Below are 11,089 nucleotides of genomic sequence, written 5' to 3'. Positions count from 1 at the left end.
AGCACTATATAGAACACAGAAAAAGATAAGGTCCATGTCCATAGGTCTGTATAGTCTAAGAGCATGAAAACATTTTTGCAGGTGTGTATCTTTATGCTCTTTGAGTTAAATGGAACTACACATCTGCCTAAAGTTAAGCAGGTGCATAAGCGCTGGCAGGATCAGAGTCTACAGAGCGGGCCCAGTGCTTCCATGAAAGTCAGGAAAAGAGAACTGATCGCATATGATCAAGCCGAGGTCACTAGTTTGCAGGATCACACGGGGTATCAGGCCCAGCTAGCCTGAATCAGCAGCGTTGCTCCGATTTGACGTTGATGCTAACTGCGTTGGTTTCAGTGGCGTTACACCCCACTACAACTGAAGGCAGCGGCGCATCCTAATCTTCTTGCCAGCTGCCAGGGGGCACACGGCTCTTTCCTGTCAGTATCCAAGGCAGGTGCTCTGTCTTCTTTCCGTTTTAAGCGAAAATCAAGCTCCGGGTTTCCCTCCCTCCGCCCCGGCAAGTCCCCTCCGCCGAGCGAGGCCCTAATGAGGGGCTGAGGCGGGGGAAACCGACCGCCGCTTCCCCACTGCCCTGGGAGGTACAGGGCCCCCCTCGGCCCGGGGCTGTTATAGGGGTAGGTGGGAGCAAACTACCTGCCCTCGCCCCATTTCCTCGGGGGTGGAGCCCCTCGCTGTCTGTCCGGCTAGCCCCAGCCCCAGCCTCATTCCGTGGGGCGGCTCCGCCCCCTCCCTTCCCACGCCCGGGGGAGGCGGGGGCCCGTGACTGGCTGTGGAAGCGGCGGGGGCGGAGCAGCCCCGGCGCGGCGCCGCCTGCTGGAGGAGCCTGCCGGGAGGGAGGCAGGCACGGGCGCCGCGCCCTCCCCGCGCTGGCAGGAGGCTGCGGCTGGGCTGGGCTGCTAGGGCCCGGGGCTAGTGGCTGGCATGCGGTGCGGGAAGATGGCGGCGCCGGCGGCGGCGGGGACCCGGGGCGGCGTGAGGCGGCGCTGCCAGCGGCTGCTCTACTGGGTGCCGGTGCTGTTCATCTCCAGCATCCTCTGCTGGTCCTACTACGCCTATGTCACCCAGCTCTGCCTGCGTGAGTGGGGCCGCGGCCTGCCAGGGACCCCCACCCCTTCCCCCGCAGCAGCGACCCACGGCAGGGCAAGGGGACAAAACCCCCAACCCCGCGCCGGGGGGCAGCCGGGCTCGGCGGGTGCCCGGGAGTTTGGGGTCTGTCTGCCGGGCAGAGCTGATCCCGGCCTGCCACGCTGCCCCGCGTGGGGCGGTGTGACCGTGTAAACACGAGCATGGCCCTGTGCTAGGAGGCTGCCGGGCCCGGCTGGCGGCTTATGGCCTCTGCCGAGCTGAGCAGGATCCGCTCCCCGCAAGCCCCAGGCGCGCCCCGAGAGGCAGAGCCCGCCTCTGGACCCTGTGTCCCGGGCGATCGTGGCGAGGCGGGGGCGCTCGGGAAGTGCTCCCGTGGCTGAGCGCCCAGTTCCTGGGTCTCTCCCCATCCCCTTCTCCTTGTGGGTGTTTCTTTGTCAGAGACGTGCTTTGCCGGGCTTGTGCGCATCGCAGTGTAGCTGAACCTAGGAGACCAGGGAGACAGCAAAGGATTTTAGGTTGGCAGGGCTGGTGTGGAGAAGAGATGGGTGGTTCGAGATTCAGCTCTAATCAAATTGCGTAGTTCCTCCTAGAGTAGCCTTTCCCTTGTCATAAGCCGTGACTCCTGAATTAGTTGTTGTTGTTGTGAATCTGTAAGCATTGATGGGGGTGAAAACACTGTGCATGCTGACTTAGATGTTGTAGTGGGTTGATGATACGATCTGCAAGTCAATAAGTAGCTAATTGAGTGAACAAAGCGCTTAGAATTTGTGTTAATGTTCAAATACACCTTGAAACTGTTTTGCGGAACACCTATAGATGGCATGATATTTTTCTCTGTCATACAGTATTTTGCCTAGAGTTTGCCCCAGACCAAACATTTAAAAATGTTGTGGGAATTTTGGATCTGACATTACAGTTAAGGCCCATTTTTAGTATTGTCTAGATCCCATTCCCCTTTTAAAACAATATACGGTACTTAAATTACACAGGTATGCTAAGTATTCCTATCTGTTTTATGTGTTACATTATAACCGTTTCAAGTATCAGAGGGGTAGCCGTGTATTTTTGTGGATACAGACTAAATGAAGAGTCCAGTGGCACCTTAAAGACTAACAGATTCATTTGGGCATAAGCTTTCGTAGGTAAAAAGCCCACTTCGTCAGATGCAACCATTATATTAATTAAACATAACCATTGGGGTGCATTCCCTTAATGGTATGTGAACAGTAGCTCTCTTCATAACTATTTGCACTAAGGCTTTGTGTACACTAGCACTTTTGGCAAAACTTTTGTCGGTCAGGGGTGTGAAAAAACACCCCCTCATCACCACCACCACCACCATAAGTTTCACCGATAGCAGCATTGGTATGGACAGCACTATGCCAATGGAAGAGCGTCTCCTGGTGACATAGCTACCGCCAGTGGCGGATTTAGAGTTAGTGGGGCCCTGTGCACAGCTTCATTTTTGGGAGGCCCCTTCGGGACCCAGCCAAGAAAAAGAATATTCTCTTTTATCTCTCCCCCATTTTTCATTTTTTTTCTTCATCCTCTTCCTATGTTATAAATAATGGGAAGTAAATGAAAATGAAGTGAGGTACCTTGATAGGGGGTTGGGGTGTGGGGGGGTGAGGTGTGGGCTCTGAGAGGAAGTTTGGGTGCAGGCTGTGGCCTGGGGCAAGGGGTTGTGGTGCGGGAGGGAGTCAGGGGGGCAGTGCTTACCTCGGACGGCGCAGCTCTCAAAGCGACAGGCACACACCACCCCTCTGGCAGCGGATTCTGGGGTGGGGAGATCTCTGTGCGCCGCTGCCTGCAAGTGCTGCCCCCGCAGCTCCCATTGGCTGCAGTTCCTGGCCAATGGGACCTGCGGAGTCAGTGCTTGGGGTGGGGGCAGCACATGGAGACACCCCCCTCCAGGGGCCGCAGGGACATGCCGGCTGCTTCCAGAAGTGGCGTGGCACGGAGGGAGGGAGGCTGAGCAGGCAGGGAGAAGCCTTAGCCCTGCTGTGCTGCTGCTGGTACAGCTCTGCATACCCCTTGGGGGTGGGGGGCAGCGAGTCTCCATGCGCTGCCCAGGCCAGGGGCAGCGTGCAGACCTCCCCTATCCCCCCCCCCCGCACCAGAGACGGGAGCGGCATGGGGCCATGGCATGCTGGCAGCTTACATTGCACTTACATTGCAGGTTGTGAGATGAGATTTGTCCTGCATTTTGGGGGCCACTCTCTCATTGGGGGCCCCGTGCCACCGCATGATGTGTTTCATGGTAAATCTGCTCCTGGCTACCAACACTTGTTGGGGTGGTTTAATTATGCCAGCGGGAGAGCTCCCTCCTTTCTTAGTTTTCAAAGACTGGGGTTTTCTTTTCATTTTCAAGCTGTTCTCTTTTGCTTTGTTTCTTCATTGTTTTTTCCTGGGCTGGACAGTGACTAGGTGCTAGAAGTAGTCTCATCTGGGGAAGTAACCTCTCTCTTCCTGATTGCTTCACTGCCCTATTGTGAGGTGATGCTGAAGTTGCACCACAGTTACAGTTTTCTACATATACATACAAATATTCGTAACTGTAACTTGTATACATATCTCACAATGACTTGTGTTCAGTGCATTGCAAGCTTTCATAAAAGATCTTACTCAATACACTTTTACAGTGAAATAACGTAGTATGCCATCAAATTGGTTTAACTGCTTATTTTTTGGGGTTTGAATCAAACCTGTGCTCTTCTGGTGTCTGGACCCTGATTGTCACAGATGCTCATTGTGGTTACAGGTGCTAGCAAGAATCCTAATGATACTGCTAAAAGTTATGTTCATTAATATAAGCATTAATTTTCTCTTTCTCTGTTATAGACCATTTCCATCACAGACTTCCTGTTACATGACTTGTATTATCTAACAAAGGAGCTTATAAAAAAGATAGATTGCACCCTAGCTAATAAACTAGACTTAGGCATATCTGGCCTAGTCATTAAGTGATATTTTGAAGTCAAATTAGTTGATGCTTAATACCTTATAGAACTGTACCAAAGGCTCTGTATAAGAGTTAATAATTTTATCATGTATGAAGCAAAACTGAAGAATTAAGATTAGAAACCTAACACCATGATGATAAATCTCTTTAGCTGTGCTTTTAGTAAGTATTTTGACATGCAACTAAAGGATGACATTCTTAGTGGAGTAGTTTTACAAGGCAGTGAACTGCTTCTTTGTTGATTTAACACCAAAGCCCAGGAGTATGATAACTACAAGATCCATTGATTATTTGGAAAGGCTTCAATTCCATGAACACTGTTTATTACAGAATATGATAAAAATAATTAAATCTTAACTTTTTTTGATGACTCTTGAAGACTTGGTAGTTCTAACATGAAGCTGCTTTCTCTGACTTTTTCTGGATGTCATGTTGAAGGCCATGGCTAAAGATAAATATTCATTTGAGGAAGTGGCTGTTGTAGAAAAGGAGTGATGTAACTGGGAACATGTGCAGTACGTAACCCTTGGGCTTACTGTAATTTTTCAAGTACAAATTTCTTACTGAAAATTGTTAGGTGACTCATGTCTAGATCACAATTTATGTGCTTCTTTTAGTCCTCATCTTCACAAGTTCTTTTATGGCAGCTTGCAATGCAACCTCCTCCATTAACCTGCAAGTTTTCTAATACATGAGGGTCTATTTGTGGATTATTAAACACCTTCCTGTCTAGTAATTAGGAGATATTTAGAAGGCTGGTTTAAAAAAAATTCCATCAAAACCGTTTTTCAGTGGAAAATTGGGTTTATAAAAAAACGTTTTTTGCAAAAATTATTTCCTTTCTGTGGAGAATTTCTGGGTTTGGGGTGTTTTGGTTTTTCAGTGAAAAGTTGAACGTTTTGGTTTTTGAGATGAACATTTGCACTTTCATTTTGGAAATATTGAAACATTTCTTTTCAACACTTTGGATTGAAAGAAAATGTTTCATTTTGACTTAGTTTGACTTTAAACCATGTCCTTCTGAGCTGCTGTGGTGCCTCTTCTCTGTTCTCTTCTGTGAGGTGGGCTTTCTAGCAAGGCTGCATCTCTCACAATATACCTCAACCATGTGTCTGGCATGGTATGCTGTGAGGCTCCATCATGGGAGATGTAGTCTGACCAACAAGCCTGGCCTATAGGAGAAAATGTGGGCTTGGTGTACTTGAATAATCTCCTAGGAGGAAGTGCAGGTGGATGTAGTTCAGTGTCAAACTATTTCATTCCCAAGCAGTATGCACATATGTGGATTTATTTTACAGGATTTGGAATAGGGGCTAAATGTACACATACTTTAGCTGATAACTTTTTACAATTTAACACAACAGTACAAAACTCTAAAGCTGCACAGTCCCTGAGGCCTGAGTATGTTACTTAGTGACTTACAGAAATATAATTTTTTTGCACTGATCTTGTGTTTTGGGGGCTTCACAAGATACTACTAAATAGGACCCAGTTCTAAACAGAAATCTTGGTGACTTGCTATTTTAAAATATTAATCATTTGTGATACCAGTTTTCCCACATCTAAGAGTAAATTCAAAAATACATTACTGAAGAGGCAGCATGTTCTCCTGGACTGGTTGAGACCTGGTGCCACAATCTGCCAGGGTCTAATCTAGCTCTGCCACTGATTTGCTATGTGACCTTTGACAAATCACTTAAGTTCTGATTTGCAGAGGTTGCTGCAATTCCTATTGAATTCAATAGTAGTTGTGAGTACTCAGTACTTTTTAAAAATAAGGCTATTAAATTCCTTGTGTGAAATTTTAAATTTCAGCATGGCCTCTGATTTTGCACTTACATTGATTTCCAGGCAAAATTGTAGGTACAAATGAAATAATTTATACTAGATTTGTGGGCATAGTGAGATAGACATCTAAAGTCAATCACTTGTGCCTACAATGGATTATGTCTGTAAAAGCATAAGCATTAAATTAGAGAATTTTTAAATATTTGCCTTGTTCTTCATTGTTGTTCTATCAGCTTATCAGGTTCAATGACATATTATGAGAGTTAATTATGACTTTTAAAAAACTGGGGAAAAGAACGTAAGCTAGATATAATTAGTACATATACATTTTGAACATTGAACGACAGTGAACTTGCAACTTAGTAAGTGAAAATAGTAGATTGAAGTGGAATTTTCTTTCTCTACTCCATCCCACCCCACCTTTGCGCAAGGAAAATCAGAGCTGGCAATAATACTACTATACTAGGTTTAGTAAGCTCTTTTGTAGGTACATGAAGAAAACAAATTTGCTACATTTTTCTCCTTACTTCAACTCTAAATCTTCCAGTCTAGCTAGGAATAGATTTATAGTTAAAATGAAAGTAACATTGACCAAAGTTCAAGGCCAGGCTACCAAGACAAAAACAAATCAGCTGTTGTTTGTCCAGTTTAACAAGTTTCTAAATATTACTGAATTTAATTCTAAGGTTTACCGTATTGCTCAGAGAAAGATGGAAAATCACCATTTATTTTAATAAATACATGTTTTCTTATTTTAGAATACAAAAGCAGATATTCACAAATGTTTCAAATGTTACTTTGGTTAGAGATGTGTAAAGAGGAAGCATTATACAGCAGCTATCTGTAAACAGTTGTATTTTGTTTAAAAGGAGAATTTTTCAAAATTGTTTTTTCTATTTTGGGGAGAGAGAGATTGAGGATGTTTCTGCTGTAGGGATTCATACACCAGAACATAGAAAAAGGTATTAGAACTTTAATTGGACGTTCACATTTGGGTGGAGGAAGATCCAGTTTGACCTGAGATCTCAGAGTTTGTGTTAATGATACTACCATATTTTGGAAGCACTGTATTTTTCTTTCTCCTAAAACTTTGAACACTTTCACGTTTGTGGAACTCTTATAACTTAGACTGGGTAAAATTAACTCTTGTATAGTAGGCCAGTGAAATGTGTATGCATCTTTAAAATCCCACTTAACTCCTTCAAATAGGACTTCACTGAGGAATGTGCCTTGTGCTGGCCCTCAGAGCAAAGATGAACTTTGTCTACTCAAAGTATAATTTCGACAGAGCTGCTATTCTCTGCTTGTGAAACCTAATCTTTGAAAAAATACTGTTTTTCAGTCAATGTTCAGCGTGATGTTTGCTCAACTTACAGTGCATCACATTGAGTTGGGGGAAAAAACTTCCACTCATACAATATTCTTTCTAGGCTTAGATATTATGCTTTCTTTCCTCCCAAAGTCACTCTCTGTGGTGGTGAAATTATACTCTCCAGGTAATGATGATGATGTTCGTCCATCGTTTTCGAAGAAGACCTTGACATCTAGCAGGTTGTGAGCTGTCCACAGTGCGTCCACAGGTGGCTGATAAGGCCAATACGGGCACGAAATGTTCTGCCACATGTCGGGCAGACGTGTGGGCACCACTGTTACAACATTTACAGCGCTGGCTTTACGGAGTGCTCGCTTCTCTTGTGCTATAGTTATCCTTCTGGCTTCAGATGTCTGGCAGCCTTGATGGATCAGCATACGCCATGTCGATCGGTCTTGTGCCAGGGTTTCCCAGGAGGTGATGTCAATATCCAGGGACTTGAGAGGCTTTCAGCGTGTCTTTGTATCACTTCTTTTGTCCCCTGTGCGATCGCTTTCCTTGAGACAGCTCACCATAAAAGAGCTGTTTGGGGATGCGGTGGTCTGGCATCCTTACAACATGGCCTGCCCAGCGTGTCTGGGCTTGCATAAGCAGAGTATAAACTGATGGCAGGCCTGCTCTGGAGAGGACTTCTGTATCTGGCACCTTATCCTGCCACCGGATCCTCAGAAGTCTGCGGAGGCAAGTCATGTGGAAGTGGTTCAGTTGCCTAGCGTGCCTCCTGTATACAGTCCAAGTCTCACTGGCATACATCAGGGTAGTTAACATTACTGCTCGGTAGACTTTAAGCTTTGTAGCAAGGCTTATTCCACGGCGGTCCCACACGTTGGTCAACAATCTGCTAAATGCAGAACTTGCCTTAGCGATTCTGCAGTTGACCTCGATGTCAATTGTCACTGCGCGAGAAAGGGTGCTGCCAAGGTATGTAAATTGGTCCACTGCTTGCAGCTTTTGTCCCTTCACTATGATGGTGGGCTCTTGGTGTTGGGCTTTCGGAGCTGGCTGGTGCATCACTTCGGTTTTCTTTATGTTGATGAGGAGGCCGAAGTTATCGCATGCTGCTGCGAATTTATCCATGCTAGCTTGCATTTCCTGCTCTGATCCAGCATTCAGGGCACAGTCGTCAGCAAAAAGAAGGTCTCTTAGCACAGTCTCCTTTATTTTGGTGACAGCCTGGAGTCTTCGCAGGTTGAACAGTTTCCCATCAGTCCTGTATCTCAGGCTGATTCCCAAGGAACTGTTCTGAAAGGCATCTGACAGCATAGCTGAAAACATTATGCTGAACAGGGTCGGTGCCAACACACAGCCTTGCTTGACGCCGTTTGTGACGGGAAAGGCCTCTGAAGCTTCTCCGTTGTCCAGAACACGAGCCTTCATGCCATCGTGGAACTGACGTACCATCAGGATGAATCTGTCAGGGCACCCAAACTTCGACATGATGCACCACAGACCTTCGCGACTGACAGTGTCAAAAGCCTTGATAAGATCCACGAAGATGGTATACAGTTCATGATTCTGCTCTTGACACTTCTCTTGGAGCTGTCGAACTGCGAAGATCATGTCCACAGTGCCACGCTCTTTGCGGAAGCCACACTGTGTCTCGGGTAGTAAACACTGTTCCAGGTGGTCAATCAGGCGATTTAGCAACACTCGTGCAAGGATCTTACCTGCGCTAGAAAGCAGTGATATTCCTCTATGATTATCACAGACTTTTCGATTTCCTTTCCTCTTGTAGAGGTGTAAGATGGACGCGTCTTTCAATTCCTGAGGAATGGACCCTTGATTCCAGAAGGACTGGAACAGCTGTGTGAGTTTGTCAACAAGCATTGCACCACCATCCTTATAGATTTCCGCTGGAATCGCATCAGATCCTGAGGCCTTGCCACTAGACAGCTGAGTGATGGCCTGTAGAGTTTCAGTCTCTGATGGTGAAACGTCCAGGCTGTAATTAATATCCGCCTGGGGCATTCTGTCAATCGCCTCATTATTGATGGAAGATGGGCAGTTCAGTTCAGATTGGAAATGCTCAGCCCAACGCTGTAGAATCAGAGTCTTCTCAGTAATGAGAGTTACACCATCTAAGTCCAGTAGAGGGGAACTCCCTGAAGGCCGAGGTCCGTACAAGGATCTAAGGGCTTCGTAGAACCGTTTGGCATCGTTTCTATCAGCAAACTTCTGGATTTCATCTGCTTTGGCACTCAACCAGGAGTCCTGCATCTTACGAAGCTTGCTCTGTACAGTCCTGCGAATGTTGGTGAAGGCGGTGCTTTTCAGCAAGTAAAGCCTTGATCTCTTTGTCGTTTTCATCAAACCAGTCCTGCTGTTTCCTGTGTGAGGGTCCAAGAACCTTTAGTGCAGAAAAGTGCACAATATTTCGGAAGCATTCCCAGTTCCTCTCAACGTTTTCCTCTAATTGCAGCTCTGAGAGTTGGTTGTCGAGATCTTCTACTAGTGAAGCTGCTGTGTTGGGGTTCCTCAGTTTGCTGACGTTGATCTTTTTCATCGCAGCTTTATTTCCCTGCGGGCGTCTCTTTGGCTTGATGTGAAGGCTTAATTTAGAGATAAGTCTATGATCAGTCCAACAGTCAGCACTCGGCATGGCCTTAGTCACCCTTACATCCTGTCTGTCTTTCCTCCGCACGATGACATGATCAATGAGATGCCAGTGCTTGGAACGTGAGTGCATCCAGGACATCTTTTTGCGAGTGGGCAGGCGGAAGATGGTATTGGTGATGATCAGATCATGAGCCGCACATGTCTTCAATAGTAGTAGGCCATTGCTGTTGCATTTGCCGATTCCATTTTTTCCAATGACGCCATCCCAGGCAGAGTGATCGGATCCTACTCTCGCGTTAAAATCGCCAAGTAGAATCAGCCTGTCGGTGCGCTTCACGGATGAAAGTAGGGCATCTCCAGGTAATAGAGTTGGAGTGAAAGGCTTTTACACAAGTTGATACATAATAGCATCGATGTGATATAAATTATTTGCAAAAGTGCTGAAAGGATCTCATGAAACTGATCATGATCGCCTGATCATGAAACTCTTAGTGTGAGTAATCTTTACGCATCCTGGTAATCGCTATGATTTTGAATACGTACATCCTATTAACAACGATTTATCTTTAAATAAATACTATTTGCTTTCCAACAAAAATATGTAATATATAATCACAGATTATTAAAAGGTATAATTATAAGTACCTAGTTTTTACAGTTTTTCTCCAATTATTGGGGGGGCGGAAGTTAAATATAGACACTTGTTTCGAATGTTTGTGGATGCACCCAACCAACGTATTTTTATCCATGCCATCGGCTCCTCACCCCTCCATACCTGCTCCCTGCCTGTTCCTGGGACCCCACCACCTTCTCCTCCTCTGAGTGTTAAGGGGCTGTTTCCTCCCTGTGCCAGACACTAGGAGTGCCAGCCCTATTTTCCAGCTTCTTTAGGGGATGCCTTCCCCTAAATCCACTTTCAGTTCTGGTAATTTAGGGAGCTAGACCCCAATCAAACAATTACCTGTGCTAACCACCTGCTAAGCTGTGACTACTTGAATTTTATTTCCTGATCTACTCACTGGGTTGCTGAGGGGAAGGTGAAAAGAACTCCATCCTTCCCTGGCCAATTTGGCAGGGAAAAATTCCTTCCCAGTCCAAAAAGTTGACTTGAGGGCAGTGCCCACAGGAGACCCCAGTTCTATTCTAATCCCAGGGAGGGAAGGTGGGAGCTGTTGCTCTGAGTTTGTAGTGGGAATCCAGCCAGGGGGAAAGGGTGCTTCTGCATGGGAGCCAGTGGCCTTCTGCTGCTCCCTGCACACCAGCTAATTAGCTGTGATCTCCCCCCTCCTCCTCCTCCCAGCTACCCTTCCCCTTCCTAAACT

The 11,089-nt window shown here is 46.3% G+C and overlaps 1 protein-coding gene across 2 annotated transcripts in view; it reads left to right on the top strand.

Annotated features, from left to right (window-relative positions):
• The first annotated feature begins 599 nt into the window (after positions 1-599).
• ZDHHC2 (zinc finger DHHC-type palmitoyltransferase 2) overlaps positions 600-11,089 on the top strand; it is a 61,971-nt gene continuing 51,481 nt past the window's right edge. Inside the window, exon 1 of one of the 2 annotated variants that reach the window (XM_045018986.1) lies at positions 600-617. Coding sequence is in view for 1 of the 2 variants with exons in the window: in XM_045018984.1 (XP_044874919.1) it covers positions 940-1,078 (139 nt within the window). In the remaining variant the exon portion in view is untranslated. Of the gene's footprint in view, positions 618-936; positions 1,079-11,089 lie in introns of those variants that run through there. The other variant, XM_045018984.1, reaches the window with a different exon arrangement.

Source organism: Mauremys mutica, chromosome 5 (assembly GCF_020497125.1).
Source record: "Mauremys mutica isolate MM-2020 ecotype Southern chromosome 5, ASM2049712v1, whole genome shotgun sequence".
NCBI classification, from domain to species: Eukaryota; Metazoa; Chordata; order Testudines; family Geoemydidae; genus Mauremys; species Mauremys mutica.
This window is presented reverse-complemented; position numbering and strand designations above follow the sequence as displayed.